The 21,824-nt window shown below is 38.4% G+C and overlaps 2 protein-coding genes across 3 annotated transcripts in view; one reads left to right on the top strand and one right to left on the bottom strand.

The window, feature by feature from the left end:
- khdrbs2 (KH domain containing, RNA binding, signal transduction associated 2) overlaps positions 1 to 21,824 on the bottom strand; it is a 243,009-nt gene that overhangs the window by 17,631 nt on the left and 203,554 nt on the right. The window lies entirely within an intron of this gene.
- prim2 (DNA primase subunit 2) overlaps positions 1 to 21,824 on the top strand; it is an 80,422-nt gene that overhangs the window by 28,720 nt on the left and 29,878 nt on the right. For both annotated transcript variants that reach the window (XM_083538510.1, XM_083538511.1), the window contains exons 8-10: positions 8,346 to 8,413; positions 16,723 to 16,795; positions 19,628 to 19,813. In XM_083538510.1, the coding sequence (XP_083394636.1) occupies positions 8,346 to 8,413; positions 16,723 to 16,795; positions 19,628 to 19,813 (327 nt within the window). The remainder of the gene's footprint in view (positions 1 to 8,345; positions 8,414 to 16,722; positions 16,796 to 19,627; positions 19,814 to 21,824) is intronic.

The raw sequence follows: 21,824 nt of genomic DNA, 5'->3' as shown, positions 1-21,824 counted from the left end.
AGATTGATGAAATATATGCGAATAGAGATATCGATTTGATTAATTGATCACCCAGATAACTGCCTTTACTAAAATTATTTAATATAAATATATATAAATACATTGCTATTGTACCTGTAGTTTGTATCTTTCGACTGAGTGCATCAATTCAGAACTTTTTGAAAAATTCAGGGTTTTTTTGTTCTTGACATCTAGAAAAATGTTAGCAATTACCGCCCCAACAACTAGAAAAGCTTGATTTCTATCTTTTTTCCTTTTCTTTTCTCTTTTCTTCCTTCCACCTTTCTTATTTCCCCTCCCTTTTCTGCTCTTTTTTGTGTAGCACTTACCTATGAAATCCACCCCCCCCTTTAACTATCTTCTTATTCTATCCTATGTTATCTCTTTTTCCTCTCTCCGGTTTGCATTTTCTTTCTCTTTCTCTTTTCCATTCCCCTCCTGTCCCCTTCACCTTCCACCCACGACAGAGCACTTGAGAGATTTAAAATGGTCAATAGTTTAGTGCCTTTAGCTGTCCAGTATTTTCAAACTTTTCCTTTTTTTTAGTAGAACCCCTTCAAAATGCTGACTTATCTTGTACAGTGTGCAGCATTAGCGACTACAGTAAACGTTCATGAACCGTTCAGACATCTGGTTAATGGTAAAAATTTCATCATCCACACTGTCGGGTTAATGTCATTCACACGTCCCTCTATTCCCTCGAGCACGAGCGACTTTCTAGAGACCTGCATTACTTTCCAAGTTGGCATAAGTGTTAACAAGCTACATCTCGGGGACAGAGTGCTCCTCGGAGAAATGCGCTCGCTTCCAGTGAACCACACTAATGCCAATTAGCTGGAGTAGCATTCCCGTATTGTGCACACTCCCCTGGCAGGATGTCGATGGATGGCTGGAGAGTTCAGGTTCCTGATGAGTACCGCTCTCTAGAATGGCTTATGTTGCACTGCACTTGAATCACCATCTGGCTGGAAGCACTCATTAACTTTTTTTTCCCCTTTAGTTTTTTTGGGGATATATTCTGCTGTTTGCTGTTTCCAGCTTTCAAATAAGCGATGGCGGTTTGGCAGGGCTTTTATTTAATGAGCAGCGTTTCCAAATGCAGTCTTGCTAACCAGTGTGCTCACATCTTGAGGAGGGTTTTCTTTTCTTTTCTTTTTTTTAATTGAACAGCTTTCAACATCTTTGATAAAACATCCTAAAAGTTTCTACTGAAGGAACAGTGCGCACTGTAAACTTGTGTTGCTGTGTGTAGTTCTTTCTGTTTCCTAATGGAGGCACTGCCTCTTCATATTCCAGCCTGCTTCTCAGACACATCCGTTCTTTTAAACCATTTCCGAAAACACAAGCTGATTAACAACTAGAAAACCGCGTCGTTCAGTATCTTGACTTAAGTGGTTGATTTGTTCTTGCACTCTGACATGCCGTTTCCTGAATGACATATTTACAAGTTCCCCCCGAAAAAGGCAAACGCACAAGTGAGCCTCTTATTTTAGGTGCTTAAAATTCCGAGCACGTTACCATATTAAGACGCTTTTCCCATTCGCCCTGTAATTGCCCATCCAAAGACAATAGAGATTGTTTAATTACGAGGAACAGAAAGCTGCCTAGGATAGAAAGCGGTCGTTTCTTCTCGCAGCATTGATCAGTTTCAGCTCCAAAAAACGGACGCTTTTGTGTTCGTTACTTTACCGGGAGATCTGCGACACAAAAGAGTTCATGATGCTGAAAAGCAGCCTGATGACAATCTATTAATCGATATTCCCATGACGCAGACGAGTCTTCTTTTTCTGGGAATCTTTTATCTTTTAAGCCTTTGTTTTTAACCCCTAGAGAAACCTAGTAGATAAAGGAGTGTGTGTGTGTGTGTGTGATGGAATCATATTGTTCCCTGTGACTTTATGATCAGGTGAATTGCTGTGGAGGGGAAAACACACTTTAGAAGTAATTAAGTATGTCATTAAATTGATAAGTATGCAAATAAGGGATGAAAATTTGTATATAATCATTTCAAGATTCTTGTATTGTTTGCATCAGGGATTTTTATTTGTATTTAATTTTGCTTCGAGTGTGTTCGTGTGTGTTCGAGGCAGAAGGAAGGGACAGTTTGATAAAAGCAGTAAGTGTCTGAATTGTCTTTCTATGCCGAAATATCAGGATCCACTCCAGGCAATAAACAGCAACTCATAAATCTTTATATGAACAATACATTTGGCTTCAGTGTTTTATTAATGCTGTCTTGCAAAAAAATACAAAATAACAACCCTGTAAAATGAATTATCGTCCTATGTATAGGCCCGTATGCTACTTTTGTGTTTTCAATTGTTTCTTTTTATGTAGCACCTCTGTCCTAGAGGACCAACTTCTATTTCTTAAGGTAAAAGTTATCATAAAATATATATATATTTTTTTAAGTTTTGCAAGCACCATGTACCCTTCATAAGAACTAATAAAACACCACTGGTGGACGAAGTACACGAAGCATGTACTTGGAAATACAGTAGGTAAAATGTTTCTCCAGCAAAACTAAAAGTGCTCCTTTAAAACGTTCACTTGATTAAAAGTGCAAAAGTATTTGCCTTCAAATGTTCTCAAGTATCCAATACTATGATTTATTATGGCTATAATGTTCCTATTATCATTTTTTGTCACAAGAATTTTGCTCAATCAACTTTATGTGAAAAGTTACTCTTAGCACACCATTCTATTAATAATAATTATTTTATAATAATAATAATAATAATAAGTCAAACACTGATTGATATCTAATAAATGACCCACTCATGTTGGGTTGTTACTTTTTTGTTTTGAGTATGAAAGGTGAAGCAAATTATGTACGTGTTTTTGTATTTAGCAAATGGCAAGTTGACGTCCATGCTTTAAATACAAATTTGACAATTTTGTGATCACAAAAATTGTGATTACTAGACGACTGGGTTGGAGCATCTCCAAAACCGCAGCTCTTGTGGGATTTTCCTGCTCTGCAGAGGTCAGTATCTTTTTAAAACTGGTCCAGGGAAGGAACAGTGGTGAACCGGTGACAGGGTCATGGGTGGCCAAGGATCAGTGAGAAACGTGGGCAGCGAAGGCTGATCCATGTGGTCCTATCCAACAGGCGAGCTCCTGTAGCTTAAACTGCTGAAGATGATAAAGATGTTAATGCTGGATGGGTCAGGACTGTTTTGGCAGCAAAAGGTGGACCAATATAATATTAGGCAGGTGGTCATAATGTTATGCCTGATCAGTGGCCATGAGGTTATGTCTGGTCTGTGAATAACTCCTTGCCAGTATTATCACTGGTTGAACTTGTAAATGGAATACAGAAACATGCTTTGTCTCGCATGCCATATCTTTCATCCAAGCTTCACCAACCTTCTACTTTCTTTACGGACCATCCTGTCAGCAAATTGCATTTAGTCATTAGTTATGCCATTATAATGCTGCTCCATTCTCAGTTTTCAACACAAAACCATCTGCATCATTTTTTTTCTTGAATTCCATTCATCTTCAGCCAGGCACTCATCTCCCTCCCCATGCTTCTCCCTCCATCCCTCTGCACAGATTCTGAATGATAATACTCTAAAAGTACTGCATTGACAGTGCAATAAATTGTATAATAAGGCTGTTGAACGATGACAGAACTAGAAAATTTAAACGAACCAGTAAAATTGTATTGCCAGGCTAATCAGGCACATAAAGCTCCAATAAAAGCTTCTCCTCTAACAAAGCTCCGAATCGTGTTTGCCATATCAACAAAAACTCATCGAACATTTATAGCTCAAGAATCTACACAGGCTAGTAGCTTGCTATCATGTCAACTACAAGCTGTAGTATGCACAGTGTGATGGCGTTCTGCTCTACTTTACTTAGCTCAAGGTCTCCACAAACCTGCATAATGATCTTCCATTCATACACTGATCAGGCATGACATTAGGACCACCTGCCTGAAATTGTGTTGGTCCCACTCTGTTGGATCGGACCACACGGGCCGGTGTTCGCGCCTACGTGCATCAATGAGCCTCGGCCACCCATTACCCTGTCACTGGTTTACCACTGTTCCTTCCTTGGACCACTTTTGATAGATACTGACCACTGCAGACCACGAACATGCCACATGAGCTGTAGTTTTGGAGATGCTCTGACCCATTCGTCTAGACATCACAATTCGGCCCTCGTCCAACTCCCTCAAATCCTAACGCTCGCCTATTTTTTCTGCTTCCAACACGTCAACTTTGAGAACCAAATGTTTGTTTGCTGCCTAATAATATCCCACCCACTAACAGGTGCCATGATGAAAAGATGATCAATGGTACTTATTTATCCATTCATAATGTTATAATGTCATAATATTATGCCTGGTCAGTGTATATTCTACTTACATCGATGTTGTATATTCTGATCACCTGATATGAGTAAAATGTAATATCTGACCTTCCTTGGTGGGATTATTTGTTTCAAAGCTTCATTTACACCCCCCACCCCCTAATTGTATTTTAGTTTTTTTGTATTAAAAAAAATTGTTCTCGTATTAATTGCGCATCAGTAGTAAAAGTCACATGTAAGTCGGATCAGTCGGTGTCTCATCAGGTATGAGTTTTATTCAGTAGGGAATACAGACGGCCTGAATTCAGAGAATATTCCCTGTACCTCATCTGTCTCCCTGGAGCCCTGTGCTCTCTGCTGCACTTTTCTCTATCTGACTCCTATTTTTTCACCAATTATCTGGATCACCAACATGGCAGCAGTGAAGTAATGATTCTGCGTCCCTCCGGACTGTTAGCGAGCCGTTATGAACGGTGTGTGTGTGTGTGTGTGTGTGTGGGTTACCCCGGCTGACTCCGCGCTGCTGTCTGTGTTGGCCCGACAGGAGACCTTGCATGGAAATGTTTGCTGCTCCCATTTGGCTGAATGACAGTGACTCATATTGTTTCCTTGAGCTTTGTGTGCTGGAGGAATTTTTCTTTTTCAGTGTGCAACAAAACAAGACCTCGCTTACAAACTGTACTAAGCGGAGTACGTTTCAATTTATTATCATGTAGGATTAGATATATTAGTTTTACAGTAGAATATAAAAGGAATATAACACGACAGACTGTGCTGTTATGGGACACGCTGTGGTTTGGCAATGATTTTTTTTTTTTATGCATTTCTAGTGACGTTTAATGCTGTGGAACATCCATTAATCAAGCGAGTTCCTGTTATCACTTGCGTTATGGCAGCTATAAACAGACCTTCTCTTCCAGTTAATGAGCCGGAGTGGTGTTTCGTACTTTAGAAACAATGCTATACGACGTCTTTTTTTTTTTTTTTTTTTTTTTTTAAGTAAAATTGAAATTGATTATAGAACAGATTCGAATGATGTATATGAATATATGAATAAATAAATATTAGAAAATTGTTTGTATTTGAATATTGGCTTTTATATTATGCTGCAGTATAATGACAATTTTTATAATAATCATCAGAATAATAGCACTTGTATTTTAGCATTGTTTATTGATCCATCATGTTTTATTACATTTTATTAATTAACCAAATCTACAAACTTTTTTTTTTGGGTTGGATTATAAGGACTTTAAAAATATATGTCCGCCCAGTACAGTATAAGCACATAAGTATATAACATTTCAAGCCATTTCTAAGAGAGGAGAGAAGATAAAAAAAAAAAAAAATGAAGAAAGAAAAATAGAGAGAAAAATACTCACAAATGACAATTATCAGACTACCATTAGCAGTTAAACAGTATCGCATGTTTGGACACAATAATCTCAAATGATGTGAACTGAATATTAGGTTGCTGCAAGAATCAGATAATTGAAAATATGAACATGCACATTATAGGGACCAAAATATTGGGACACCTGCCTTTTTCATTACTTCTGTAACTATTATTACGAAAGCATTTAAAGGCAGAATTGTACTACACCTGCTGTCGAGCTCTCGATTCTGATTGGTCAGCGAGGGGGATCGTGTTTTGAGAAACAGCAGCTGCACAATATGGACAAAAGTATTGGGACAAAATTGTTTAGGACTTCTTTGGATGTGGTAGCATTACATTCTTGCGTCACTTGAACTAGGAGACCCAAACCTCTTGTAGCAGGACGGAGCCCTGTGAACAAAGCATGCATGTTCACTTTGTAATAGATTGGATTAAAGAGAAAAAAAAGTAAACATGCTTTGAGTTCGTCAACATAGAATTGTCTCTACTTCTTGAGTAACATGCCCCTTTTCCCTCCTCGGATCTTCACACTTTGTCCAGGCCTGCCTCTGGATAGTTTTCTCTTCGGTTGGAGGCCACTGGGGATGGTTTCTTATCAACACCTTGGGTGGTTCCATGAAATTCCTGAGTAAGAACGGGAGCTTTGAGGATGGATTTGGACTGTAGTTAATGTCAACAGTCTGCTACATTGACTCAGGACTACAGTTTGCTTCTGATCACTATCACTGCAACATCGTTTATCTGTAATAAATGGGCATTCGGTGCAACCCAGATGAAGATGGGTTCCCTCTCGAGTCTCCTCTCAAGGTTTCTTCCTTATGCCGTCTCGGGGAGTTTTTCCTTGCCACAGTCGCCACCGGCGCCCTCATCAGGGACAAACTTACACTTATAAAGAACATCTTATTCATTCTTGATCACCACATTATCTGTGTAAAGCTGACCTAAAACATCAGATTTTCCCTCAAGTTCTAAAAGTCGAAAAATTAGAACCCAATTAAGCAAAATATGAGTTTAGTTTATTTATTGAGGAAAAACCATAATCCTCATCCGCAAATAACAAAAGTACTGGATGTGACCCTCCAGGGTGAACGGTTCATTTTTGAAGATGCAACTTTTAAGCACCACTGTATTTATGTATGTGCCAAATTCGTTTTTCTTACTTTTACAGCGCACCTTGTTGAACCTGTGTGTGGGAACGGAAATTAATCTATTCGGACAAACTGGTTTTTATGATCTCAAGAACCCCATATTTGTTCGAATGGAGATGTTGCTGCCTACGCTGCAATCTGCTGCTTCCTCAGTAGTTTTGCTCGTGTTTATCAAACACGTCTCTTCATCGCTGACTTCGTCTCGCTTCAGTTAACAGATGTACCGCAGAGCCTTCTGCGGCAGAGTTTATGAATGTTGTCATATTTATGAGCTGAAGTTAGAGTGAGCTACTAGATTCATGTGTGTGACAGTTCATGAAGACGGCGTAGTCACTTTTTAAATTTCGACACGAGTGAGGAAGAAAACATTGACGGCGCATGCTTTTGAGAAAAGATAAACAGCAGGACGTTTTCTTGTGCGTGTCTAAAAGGGTTTTATTTCTCCTATTATACGGCTTTTTAACAATTTAGGAGTCACACGTACTTTTATCCTTTTATAGTTACATTTAACGCTTTCGTTGAATGTTTCCGCATCAAAAAGACATCCGAGAGAATTGCATTCCTTTAACTTTGTGGTAAGAGTTTGGGGAAGATCCACATATGGATGGAGAAGTCGGGTGTCCCAATACTTTTGGCGATCAATCTTGTAATGCTGTCCAATCAGAATCAAGAGTTTGACAGGATAAGTAGTATAATGCTGCCTTCAAATGCTTTGGTTGTAATATAGTGATGTAGAAATAGAGCTATTATAACGATAAAGAATGTAATTTCTGGTCTTTTGAGCTTTGTGCAGCGGGGCAGGGGGGATACACAGGGTTTCAAACAATTTCAACTGATACACAAGTTTCTCATCCTCTCAGGCCGATCTCTTCCACCTGCGAGTTCAGCAGATTGTATCAAATCAACACGTAGCAGTAAACAGAGTAACACCGTTTACTTTTAAATAATCAAATCACTAAATTTGCTTTCGATTACTCAACATATAGACGTATTTGCCTGTTAAATGTATTGCATAGACTATACAGAATCTCTATTTTGAAGAAAACTGAGAACTCGTTATCCTGCTAGATAGTTCCTAACAAAAGACAAACATTGAGGCGTTGATGTTTTGCCTTGCGGTCTCTACAGGCCGTGGTCCAATATTTCCAATATCGTTTGGGTAAATAGTCCAAAAGATCCACATTTGATAAAAAATAAATAAATAAATAAATACATTTTTAAAAAAGGAGTAATAAAGTAAATAAAAGCATGTTGCAGTGGAGATGTTTGCAGATCTGGAAGCATAAATGAATTATGGTAGATTGCACTAAAACAGTTTTTCAACACGAAGATGAATCGCTTTACTCATTTTTCATATTATTACCGTATATTTCTTATTAAAATGACCTTAACGTTTGTCTCATCGATTCCACTGTGTGTTTGTGTGTGTGTGTGTGTGTGTGTGTGTGTGTGTGTGTGTGTGTGTGTTTGTGTGTTTGCAGCTGACGGCTCGCTCTTTACCAGCAGTGCAGTCTGACGAGCGACTCCAGCCTTTGCTGAACCACCTCAGGTAATTGGGATCATCAAATATTTTTCAGGTTTTTTTACTTATACCTCTGCTATTTATCATCACTGTGCCATTACATTTACTGTGTTCTAATGTATTGAGCTGGATGCCATCTAAATTGGTTTTCTACCTCATTCTGAACCTAATTATGTGGAACATAAAAATTAAAAATGGAAACTTTTAATGGAAATGACGACATCCTCATGCTGTATGAAATCTTTTTTATTATTTAAAATTTTTTTGCAACTCTTCTCTTTGCTATTGCTTGTCACTACATGAGGACATTTATTCGGGTGAATTGCTCGACCCATTCTTCTAGCTAATGTTTGTTTATGACAATATCAGCGTGACAGATGAGCTGTTTGGGAGACTTTCGTGTTTTTATGACTGCTTCTAGACCGTTTTGCAGTATTGTTTTCAATGATGAAAGGCCTTCAAGTTCCTGTATCAAGGCTTCCGAATGAACCAGTCAGGACGCAAACACACCAGATTTATGTGTGTGATATTTGACTTCGTAGTTGTTAATTTTGACCTATTTTTTACACTCTATAGAATTGTATAGGATGCCTTTGGATATCGTAGCATTACATTTTCTCTTTATTTGAACAAGGAAACGCAAACCTGTTCTAGCATGACAGTGCCACTTTACACAAAGCCAGCTCCATGAACATGTGGTTGATGTGACTGAACCTGTTTCAGATGAATTTGGAAAGATGACTGCACTCCAGGCCTCATCACCCTACATCACTACCTGACTGTACTAAAGCTGTTGTGTTTGAATGAACACACATTTCCACAAATACGCTTCAAAATCTAGTGGAACATCTTCCCAGAAGAGTGGAGGTTATTATAACGGCAGGAGGAGACTAAATGTGGAATGGGAAAAGGTGTGCACAAATCTTTGTCCATAGTGTATTTGAAAATTGATTTTGATACGTGTTTCGTGTTTTTTGTGCACTGAAATCTGTTCTGACGGCTCTAATAGACACTGAGTGGATCTTAAGCCGAGAGTTAGAGCAGAAGTGTTGCAACAGTAATGACCTCTATTGCATCTTGTATAAAAATCACATCATTCATTTTTTTTCTTTTCTTCACATAGTTGACTGTTAAAGGGCAGTCGCTCCACAGCGTCCATACAAAAGTGTCTCTCCTCTCTCTTGTGGAGTAAAGGAACAGTGGCAGCGTGCCCGATTGGCATCACAGCCAGCAGCATTCCATTTGTTATCCAATTAAAGCCGCTGCACTCCCCTGAATTCAGCTGCTTTAATTGAATTCGTCTGTGGGGACACACAGGCAGTGATTTGAAGCTGCGAGATTTATTTATTTATTTATTTTTTTTTGCTGTATGTCATCATTGCTCTAGTCTGATAAGAGCACTCATTTGACCCTGAGAGGCGCAAGGACGTGTCCGGTAGTTTCAATAGAAAAAGCCTCACAACCGGGTGGGTGTACAGGTGTGGATTCAAAAGTTTACATACGGGTCTATCGAAATTAATTCGGCCTCAATCAGGTCCTGTGAGGATGGATAGTAGTACTACTAGTCAAGCAAATAAAGCACTGCATTCGGTTTTTTATTTGAGAAATATGAGCTTGAAATGTCTTCATTTAGGCAGTAAATATTATAAATACCATCAGTCCCGTGTCATGCCAACAGTTAAGCATCCTGAGGCCATTAATGTGTGAGGCTGCTTCTCAGCCATGGGAGTGGGCTCACTCACAGTTTTCCCTAAGAACACAGCCATGAATAAAGAATGGTACGAAACATTGTCCGAGAGCAACTTCTTTCAACCATCCAAGAACTGTTTGGTGATGAACAATGCCTTATCCTGTATGATGGAGCACCTTGCCATAATGCAAAAAGTGTTAAGTAAGCGGCTCGAGAACATCGAAATTTTGGGTCCATGGCCAGGAAACTCCTTAGACCTCCCACAGACCAAACTCCCATTGAGAACTTGTGTTAAATCCTCAAGAGGCAGGTGGACAAACAAAAACACAGCAACTCCAAGCATCGATTACGCCAGAATGGGATGCCATCAGTCAGGATGTGACCCAGAAATTGATTGACAACATGCCAGAGCGAATTGCAGAGGTCTTGGAAAAAAATGGTCAACACTGCAAAAATACTCTTTGCATAAACTTAATGTAATTGTCAATAAAATCATTTGACGCTTATGGAATGTTTGTAATTATACTTTGTCTACTATAGTAACATCTGGAAGAAAGAAAAAAATCTAAAAACACTAAAGCAGCAGATTTTTACAGCAGAACATTGATATTTGTGTCATTCTCAAGACTTTTGGCCACGGCTGTAGATCAGTTAAATGCAAATCCTAAACCTGCTTCGAGTAGACAAAGGGATTTGGTGCAGGTAGAAAGATGGGGGTGCGTTTAGATGCTAACTCTTGAACCTCTTGATTGATTGAACACAATTAGGATGGTTTAGGGACGGTTTTGCAGAAGAAGGTTATTGTCATTGTAACCTGTAGAGTGAATAACACAGAATATCTACATGCAGTAGTTTCTCAACCCTGGGATTGTGCATGATCTTATATGAGGTGGATTGAGAGCTTTATTTCAACCATCAGAACATTTACTGTATTAAGGGTTCAGTGAACTCGCCTGACTTTTAAAATTTGTTTTACATAAGTTTTAGTGGACTTCTGTATTTTCTGCTTTGTTCTAAAGGGGTATATAGAAACATTTGCCTTCCTCTATAGTTAGTATGTTTGTTTACTTACATACGTTTGAGTTGTCTGGGAGGGTATGGAAATGTCTACTGTCAATTGTAATTTGTATGTTTGCTGATTTGCTTTCGTTTTTTTGTTTAGGGTATACATACTTTTGCACGCCGTCATGCTTGATTTATTATTTTTTTTGTTTGGTTTGCTTTGATTCTGGCGAAAAAACAGATTTGTATTTGAATCATGAGCTTCTGTTCACTGCCAGAGAAAGCTTGTGCTGTTTTAGACAAATGCATCTCATTTGTCATTCAGTTTTATGTTGCGCTGTCAACTACGTCTTTTCCTGACATGCTTTGGGGGAAAAAAAAAATTTCATCTCTTTCCCGAGCCAGAAAAATGAAATGGAAAAATGGCGGGTGGATATTGTCATGTGCAGTTTCATTGGATTGACTGGAAAAACAGTGCGTTTATTGTGGAGTTAAATATCGGCTGCGGTGTGTGGAGCTTTATGGTTCATCACATAAAGTAAGCAATAACACACAACAGACTTTGAAATAATACACACATTGGGTTTGTATAACCACATATTTACATACAGTGATTTGCCCGTGGTTACTTTACAATGCTTCATTAATTAATTAATTACACATCACACAAATTAATTTTCACATGTGCTCAGTACAATCTCTGGCACGTTCAATCTGTATTTATGGCATTTTGTATTTACAACCTTCTGATCAGAAGTCCAGTGTCTTAACCACTGAGTTACCATTGCCTCTATATAGGATTTCTATATGATCTCTTGCCTCTCTTGTGTTCTCATGCTTCTACTCTCTCTAACTTGACATGAACTCACTATCTTTTACTTGCTTTCTATGATCTTACTCTTTCAATCTCTCTCTCTGTGTTTCTCTCGCTCTTGCTTTATTTCACACTCTCTTGGTCAATAATTTCAGATCATACTTCTCCTCTGATACCGCTGGTGTTCCTCAAGGGTCTGTTTTCTGCCCTCTTTTATTTATAATTTACTTACTACTTGGTTATATATTCTTTTAGGAAATATGTCATTAGTTTTCATTGCTACCTGAACGACACCCAGCTCTATTTGACCTGCAAGCCAGATTGTACTCTTTCCTCCTCTCTTTCAAATTGTTTAGAAGAGATGAAATCTTGGTTCTCATGCAATCTTCGCATATTGATAGAACGTTGGTTCTTCTAATTGGCAGTAAATCCAATTTGTCAAAGTGCTAAAATGTCTCACTTTTTATTGATAATTCTATAATCTTTTCTCAAGTACATCCTCTGAACATCCTCACGTCCATTTCCAAGCTATTCTTGTACGTGCTCTAGTTACCTCACGCATTGGTTATTGTAACTCTCTTCTGTTTGGTTACCTCACAAACTCTTTCAGAAACTTCATTTGGTTCAGAACTCAGCTGCCCGTGTAATTACTAGAACCTCCTCCATCGTGCATTTCTCTCCTGTTCTCTATCATTTACGCTGCTTCCTGTTAAATACAGACCACAGTACAAGATTTTGCTTCTCACTTTTTTAAGCTCTTCATAATCTTGCATCCTCATCTCTCTCTCAATTGCCACATACTTACATCCCAAAGCTTGCGTACTCAGATGTTTTTTTTTTTATTCATTTCCCCTCATTGTATCTTTTGTTTGTTTAGTCACTGTGGTGTGCAGGACATTTTAGTTTAGCTGCTCCTCATCTTTTGAATTCTCTTCCACAGTCCATTCAAGAAAGTTCGCTTTTATGAGATTCTCTATTAAATCATGTCTTAAAACTCATTCGTACAAATTAGCGTTTTCTGATAAATTGACATTTAAAAAATAGTTTTTTTCTCTCTTGATTTTATGATTATCACTCAATTGTACGGTGTCCTTCAAAGGTGCCTTTAAATGCAATGTATTACTATACGATTCCTCTCGTTTCTCCCTCGCGTGCTTAAAATGAGCGCAGTATCCTTAACGTTCATGTTACAGCCGGAGCTACCTGAACCAAGATGGTGCACATCTACTGACTAATCAGTTTTGAGCATTAAACTGTTATAATGTCTTTTGCTGTATTGAGGAATCAACTACATTCTGTTGTTTTTGTTGACAAAGTATCTTGTTTTGATCAACTTGTAAACATTGCTTTTCTACAACAAATGTTTATATAACCATTTTGCACCCATGGCATCAAACACCATATCCAGTAAAGCGTTCTCTGAACATCTGAGTTTGCATTTTATACTTATTTGCTGTTATAATAACCTCCACTCTTCTGGGAAGATGTTCCACTAGATTTTGGAGTGTGGAGATTTGTGCTCATTGAGACACAAGGACGTTAGTAAAGTCAGGTACTGATGTAGGTCGAGGAGGCCTGGGGTGCAGTCAGCGTTTCAATTCATCTCCAAAATGTTCAGTAGGGTTGAGGTCAGATCTCTATAGCAGACCAGTCATGATCTTTCATTGGTATGCTGCTGCAACCAAAGATATTGCATGCAATTGTGTGTGCCTCCAACTTTTCCACTTTGTGGATGAAACAGGTGTTCCAACACTATTGTCCATTTTCTGTGTTCTGATATACATTTAAGTATTTAAATCTCGAATCTGATTGGCCAGAAGGGGTCCATTAATTTTCAGCAGCTCTTACAGGAGATTTGACTGCAAGACAAAATCCCATGCAAATGAATTTACTCAATACATTATTACTTCTGTAAGAACAGCAAAAAGAGCAGAGGCTTGTATGGCGGACTCTCAAATTTGATCTACATTATTGATATGGTGACATTTTCTCGCCGATTGTTTACGTTTTTGGGAGCCTGTGCTTTGTAATTTTATGCTGTTATATAATGGGGGTAAAGCTGCAATTTAGGACATCAGACATGAAAAACTTTTCAGAAGCATGGTACCCTGCTGGTTGTATTTTTGCCTTGATAACATAAAGTGCAAGAAAAGAGAGAATGGCTGTTTATAGCTGCTATAACGTATGGGACAGCATGAAGTAACGTTCTGCAACAAGAAATGTAGCAGTAATTTGACATTTTCAAGATTTATTGGGGATTTAGTGTGGTATTTCCTGGCGTCAGGCAGAGTCACGCCATTCCATCGTGAGAGGTTTTCCTTCAACGGCATGCTCCGTCATGTTTTATTTCTTACATAATACAAAATCGTAGTAAATTAATCATGATCTCAACATTTCTGCTTGGCCGCTGTCTCCGAATCCCGACTCCACTGAGCACTAGCAACTGAGAGCATTGAGCGAACCGCAGTGCTGCAACAGGAGCAGCTTCAATAATGCATTTCATTCCGCTGCTGAGCTTTCACATTTAGGGAAGGGGGAGGCGTTAGAGCATAGTGCTTACCTTCAGAATTTTAATAGCGCGCAGTTGATATGGGAGATTAACTTGGCCGAAGTCCCAACTGGCGAATAAAGAGCAGAAATGGTTCCAGTGGTTGCACCGATGGACGTCGATCTCGGGGGAGCCTGAGGAGGAGCACGCGAATATAAACAATTGCAGGGATTTTAACAATTGAGGGAAATTAATTGTGTGTGTAATCAAATTTATAGTTCCAGTAATAACTGGTTTTATTGTGTGCTAGATGAAATCACTTTGTACAAAGAACAAGATCTTCATTGTTAGTTACTGCTTCATCTTTTGTCAATTACTAAAGCTCCCCTTAAAAACTCTTTGTTTTGTATTTGGATTCAGGAAGTGATTATGATGTACAGTCACTTTCAGAGGTCCCTTTTTTTTTTTTGGGTCTCTGCTCCATTTGTCTCTTTATTTTAAGGGGAAATTGCTACCTAAAATATTTAGTATTTGGCGAGATAAGAATCTTGTGAAACCTCAGAGTGCTCATTTTCTGTTGTTTTGATTCACAAGACCTGTCAAGTACGTCATGTGGCAAGCTTTAAAATGGACTCCTATGCAGTCTTGAAAAATATAGGGTGCCTCAAAAAGCTTTTTTCGTTTAGCATGTTTGTGACAGTTAATTCAAATATGAACGTTTTTGGGGGGGGTGAAATGGCCCTTTGCTTTGTCTTTTTTTTTTTTTTTACTTCTCCCCCCCCCCCCCCTCTGTGCTTTTGCACTTTCAGCTGTTTTGTGCATTTTGGGAATTCAATTTTGGCACCCAAACAAATGATTTACCCAGAATAAAGGGCTAAAATCTGTCTGAAAAATCCAGAGCCCATGTTTGAGGACCTTTTGGAAAAAAGTACACAATACATTTGTATGTTTTCCTCATATTCAACAAAATAGCCAAGTACAAGAGACTGAAACTTAATTCTTTTTTCTTTTTCTTTTTTTTAGTTCATGTTGTCCAGCAAGGCTAGATTGCAAAAATAAAATTTCATTTTTGGGCTCAAAGACTTTCTAACAAATCATCTACACAGACCATTTAAACAAAATAGGTTTTTCCTCAAATGGCACCATTTCTTTATATATAACATATATACTCCCTTTATATGAACAAAAGTCATTTGACTGGTAAACAGAGTTTGGGGATATTTTTATTCATCTTGTTTTAACATTTATTTACTGTTTGCTACATTGAGCACAGTGTTAAATGTGCAGTCAAACAGCTGGGTAAATGAGAAGCAAACAGAACCAGCGGTTGTCTGATTTGTACAACACAGTTGCACGGAGAAAAATCATAGCAATATTAGCAGACACCAGCCATCCGATTTCCTGTAAATGTAAGGCGCTTCCTTCTGGCAGACCTATTCCACAGCTAAAAGTGATCCTCTTTTGCAGTGTCAGTCAAACAAAATCTGATATGTCTATATATCCTGCGGTGTCTGATATTTTATATATGGATTATTTTGTCTTAATTCCAATCTCGCAGAAAAGGCTTTGTCTCAGGCTATATCTTCTCTCCCTGTCTGTCACAAGGCACCAAGATTGCACCAGGTGTGCAAAAAAACAATCGACAGGCATCAAGGTCCAAGTTCTGACACATTTTAAAACTAGTTTTACCAGTGTCATGTACATTAAACCAGTAATAGCATGTTAAAAATAATCACAGGCAAAAAACAAGACTCCTTAACACTTGTAAATGCTTTACCCTGACCACAATCATTCGTCATCACCATTATCCCTGACCTTGTAATCACCTCATTGTCGCCACCACCATTTACTGGCCCCACAGTTACCACCATGTCATCACCATTGTCATGGCCCAATATACAAATCGCTCTCTCATCACAATCATTTCTGTCGTTTTGTTAGCACAGTAGTCAATATTCTGGTCATTCACGTCATCACTCTGGTCATCTGGTCACTTCTGTCAACACCACAATAATCAATCATTCCTGTTTTCACTGCAACCATCACCTGTCATCACTTTTATAGTCACTTCTAACATCACTAGTCAACCCTGTCATCAACCCTAACCCTGTCAATCTTGTCATCAACCACAATCACTAATCACCACCATCACCCCTGTCCTCACCATCACCACCATCACTCCTGTCGTCACCATCACCACCATCACTCCTGTCGTCATCATCACAACCACCATCACCCAGTGACTGTGTTTAGGATTAGCACTATGGATGGATAGAATGTTTCAAGGTGAAAAAGGTATTGTACATTAATATATTTTATTCTTGACTTGTTCTGTGTTGCAGCCATGCGTACGTGGGCCAGGATTACAGCATCCAGAAGAACATTGGCAAAGTCTCCTTGGAACAGATTGATCCAGTAAGTCGGTACTCAGTAACTTATAATGGAACAAAAAGTAAAAACCCATAACATTTTAAATTGTGGTGTGCTCAACCTGTTCCTATCTAAAAGCATTTTTTCCCAGTTTTCATTTCCATTTTAATTAGTCTAGCAATGTTGGCTTAAATTTGATGTGCCTGTGCTTCATGTCTAGAGCACATCTGTATTTTCTAGCTTTAATTCTGATTGCGTTTGTAAAGATTGCTGGTAGTTTCTAGTTAAAGCTTGATGGTTAAAATGATGGATGGATGGATGGATGGGTGGGTGGGTGGGTTTGTTAACATATCCTTGTTGCTTTAATACATAATTAGCAATCAAAGGAACAGTTACACAATATAGACAAAGGTGTGAGGACACCAGACCATATCCTTCACATGTGCTTTATGAACATCTTATTCCAGATGTTCTACTAGATTTTGGAGTGTGCTTTTGGAGATTTGTGCCCATTAATATACAGGAATGTTAGGAAAGTCAGGTACTGATGCAGGGTGAGGAGGCCCGGGGAGCAGTCAGCATTCCAATTCATCCAAAACGTGTTCAACAGGCTTGAGATCAGAGCTTTATAGCTAAAGCAGGCCACTCACGATGGAACAGATTTGGGTTTTCTAGTTCAAGTGAACAGGCCATTTAATTCTCCCAAAGACATCCATTACAATAATGTGACTAATTTCGTGGGGACTGTTTGTGGAAGAACCACATATGGTTGGAAAAGCCAAGTGTTTTCATGAAGTGTATTTTCAACGGTATATATTTCTATTTATATATGTGTTCATAATGATATTTGCTGGTGTTTTTATATTATTTGTTCCACAGTGGAGGTCATTGTGGTTTTGCTTGATTTTCAGCAGCTCTGACTCATCAGTTTTATAATAAGCAATCATGCTGATGTGTTTTTGTTTTTATGTAGTGACAGCTAATTAACAGCATCTGTGCATTGTAAAAATAAATCTATCTGAAGTCTTCAGGATAGGGGTGTTTGTACATTTTCTGTTTTTGTCTTAGGTTTGAGAGAGAAAAGAAAGAGAAGGGAACACTTTTTTTTATTTTATAGCTGCTACAACACAAGTGATAACAGGAACTAACCTGTATTACAGATGTTGCACATCATTTAAATGCATCTAGGAATTAATCAAATGTAGGCTTTCATTATGTAATTAATGATAATTTGTAATCGTTAGCCAATCGTTTTAAATTGGACTATATGGACAAAAGTATCGGAACATCTGACCTTTTGTGGTTCTTTTCCAAACTGTTACCACAAAGCTGGAGGCACTCAATTGTACAGGACGTCGCTGTGATAAAATTATGGGTTCACTTGAACTTGGAAACCCAAAACTGTTCCAGCAGGCAATGCCCCTGTGCACAAAACCAGTTCTATGAAGATATTGTTTACATGGGTTGAAATGGACGATCTTGAGTGACCTGCTATAGAGCTCTGACCTCAACACTACTGAACACCTCTGGGGTGAATTGGAACGCTAACTGCACCCCAGTACTTCTCACCTACATCAGTACCTGAATTTATAAACAGCTTTATGGCTGATGAGCACAAATGTCCACAGCACACTCCAAAATCTATGGAACAGCTTTCCAGAAGAGTGGAGGGAATTACAGTTTAAGAGCAAATTGGGACTAAATGTGGACTGCGATGCTCAAAAAGCACATACTATACATATGACCAGGTGACCCAATACTTTTGACAATATAGTAGGAATGCGATGAAATTCTGGGCTGAAACCGAAGATTCATGATGCATTTGGCTAAAAACAAAATGATTTTAAAATACCATTTGCATAAAATGTTACAATTATTGTGCCAAACAGCAGTAATACAAACTAGAACCAACCTCAAACTGTAAACAACAGAACAAAGTTTTTAATGCCACACAATTTTAAAGTACAGAGAAGAAAATAAGTATTTGAACACTCTGCTATTTTGCAAGTTCTCCCACTTAGAAATCATGGAGGGGTCTGAAATTGTCATCGTAGGTGCATGTCCACTGTGAGAGACATAATCTAAAAAAAAAATCCAGAAATCACAATATATGATTTTTTAACTATTTATTTGTATGATACAGTTGCAAATAAGTATTTGAACACCTGAGAAAGTCAATGTTAATATTTGGTACAGGAGCCTTTGTTTACAATTACAGAGGTCAAATGTTTCCTGTAGTTTTTCACCAGGTTTGCACACACTGCAGGAGGGATTTTGTCCCACTCCTCCACACAGATCTTCTCTAGATCAGTCAGGTTTCTGGCCTGTCACTGAGAAACACGGAGTTTGAGCTCCCTTCAAAGATTCTCTATTGGGTTTAGGCCTGGAGACTGGCTAGGCCATGCCAGAACCAGAACCCGTGTTCAAATACTTATTTTCCTCACTGTAAGTGCACATAGCAAATTCTATTAAAAAAAAAAAAAATGGTAGTTTTCTGAAGTTTCTGTTCAAGATGTTGTGTTTTCAGGTGGCGACTCAAACCTGTAGTGGAAAATGCTTCGTCACCGCACCCCCTCTTGAAACTTATTGCAAATTTTTTTGTTATAAGTAGCTTTAGAATGCTTCCGTAACGCTGACATGATTGCCCTTCTCTGGGTAGCGCTGTGATAACGGCTAGAGCAAGAGTGTAATCTGAGCGCTATATTTTTAGTTTGTATTTTTTGCCTTTTTTTTTTCTTACAGCCTTTTTTTTTTCTTTTTTTATTTTCGGTCCTAAGATTTTCAACGGCTGCAAAATTCGGTGCATCCCTTCAATGCAGTGTATAACATGTGGCAACAATTTGTCAATAAAATCTCCTTTCATTCCTCCTTTGTTAGCTCTCATCCAAATCGTTCCCTCTGTGCATGAGGCAGCTGCACAAATCCCTGAGAGAAAACCACCACCTGCGCCACGGCGGCCGCATGCAGTACGGCCTTTTCCTCAAGGGCATCGGCATCACGCTGGACCAGGCACTGCAGTTCTGGAGGTCCGAGTTTATCAAGGGCAAAGTGGACACAGATAAGGTAAATATAACCATGCCTTTCCCCTTTCGCTTGCTCTTGGACTCGTTTAGCCCTCTTTCTCCGCTGTCTATATATTTCACTCTCTCGTTGTCTCCCTGTTTGTCCTTCAACAATTCTGAAGTCCGGGTCACTCAGACAAACGAGAGCGCTCATCCTGTGAAAGGGATGCAGGACCTAATTCGGCTCCATTCCTCTGTGTTCTTAATTAAGAAATTTTGTAGAAAACACATTTTTGTGTGTGCCCTTGGTACATTTAACAAGAAAATGACTCTCCCAAGCCGAGTCCTCTGTTCGCTGATGTTCTCGCTCAGCACGGGGGAATGCTTATTCCCAGCTGATTCTCAATCAAGGAGAAGCTAATGGCATTTACATCCTCACCTGAGAACGACTCTCCTGAAGGGATCGCTTTTAAATCGATTCATATTCTCACCAGTCACATAAATGCATCCAGGAGGCAAGAATAATGTGTTTAATATCAGGTATAGTCATTTTCCTGATTTCATATTGGGATTTTGTTCTGCAGCTTTGTGCCTGCAAGCAGTGCCTTTGAATACAGAGTAAAGTCGAAACTGTGACAGAATGTTTCACTATTAGCCCCAGTGTATGATCCGATTTTCTTTTTTAATTCTGGAAATATTAGTGTTGGTATTAATAATAATAATTATTAATGTTTACTCAGCAGTTTTTAAAAGGACAATAATGCTATTAAACTAAGCGTATTGTCAAATATTCAGTTTTTTTTTTTTTTTTAACTTTTTGCGAATATAAACAGGGTTTCTGCGTCTTTAAAAAAGTAATAAATAAAAAATTAAGATTTAAGCCTTAAAAAGTCGCTGTTCCAGGTATTAAAATTTTTAGACAGGTTATATTTTTCCGATGTCCTTCAAACGCTACCTCTAATGCTCACTGAAATGCTCCTGCAGCACTTTTTTTGTTTGTTAGTTTCCGTAGTTTCCATCAATCTTTCTTTTGCTAGTCCAAATATAATTTGCTGTATTACGACTACAAATGAGGCCAACATGCAACAGCCAATCAGCTTTCTGTTATTGTCGCAAATCTCTCTCGGACTTGTACCACAGACATACAACTGACATTTTTCAGCAATGGGGAAGTGCAAGTTTACTTGGCTTGAAAAAAAAAAAAGGAATTAAGAGCTTGGTTTAGGTGTTTTTTTTTATTATTTATTTTTTATATAGGTCTTACATTTTGTTGTTAATTGTATTAAAAAGATCTTAAGTCTAAAATTTGACTTGGTGAAACCTGCAGAAACCCTGAGAAAGAACTGCGATCTGCTATATGATGTATCTTCTTTTAGAAGAATGCATACACAGAACATTATGATTCAAAAATCTTTATTAACTGGTCAAAGAATCTTAATGTACTGTATGTCTTCTGCTTTATTTTTTTTCTCCAATGTTCTGCAAAACTAATTTACGATTGAAGCAAAAAAAAAACGAATACCACTGCCACAATGTCGTTTTTGTCATCCTCCCCGTACGCAGCATGCCGTTATCATCTTATAAATAAGCATAATATTCCGCTAAATACATTATTCATGCCTGAGGCCACGCTCATTGCAGCATATCTATTGAGCCATACAGTGGCAGTAATGCTGCGATGGCTTGTTGCTTTTCACTGTAAATGGAGGTGAATATCTGCACCTGAAGTAATCTAAAACCAATAAACCGAACAATAGATCTGTGCACACTGCACTTCCCTTCTCCATCTATGAAATGGTGTGCAATTTTCTGTGACAACATTGTAAAGGCAAAAGGGGAGACAAATTAAGCTTGTTTTCCACAGAATGCTACGTTTCCCATTTTGGCAGAAATAAGATGTCACTTTGCGTGACAACAGAAATAAATGAAGATCAAGAGGACAGCAAGTTTGTAAAGATGTTTTAAGGCTGCACTTTAAAAAAAATATATAAAAGAAGAAGCAGCAGCAGCACGGAGTCTCCAAGATTTAACTAATTTTGAGTGACATCTTTAGGACATGAGAATGTTTTATC

Source organism: Silurus aristotelis (assembly GCF_946808225.1).
Source record: "Silurus aristotelis genome assembly, chromosome: 4".
NCBI lineage: Eukaryota > Metazoa > Chordata > Actinopteri > Siluriformes > Siluridae > Silurus > Silurus aristotelis.
Note: the sequence above shows the minus strand (reverse complement) of the source record. Positions and strands in the feature narration are given on the sequence as shown.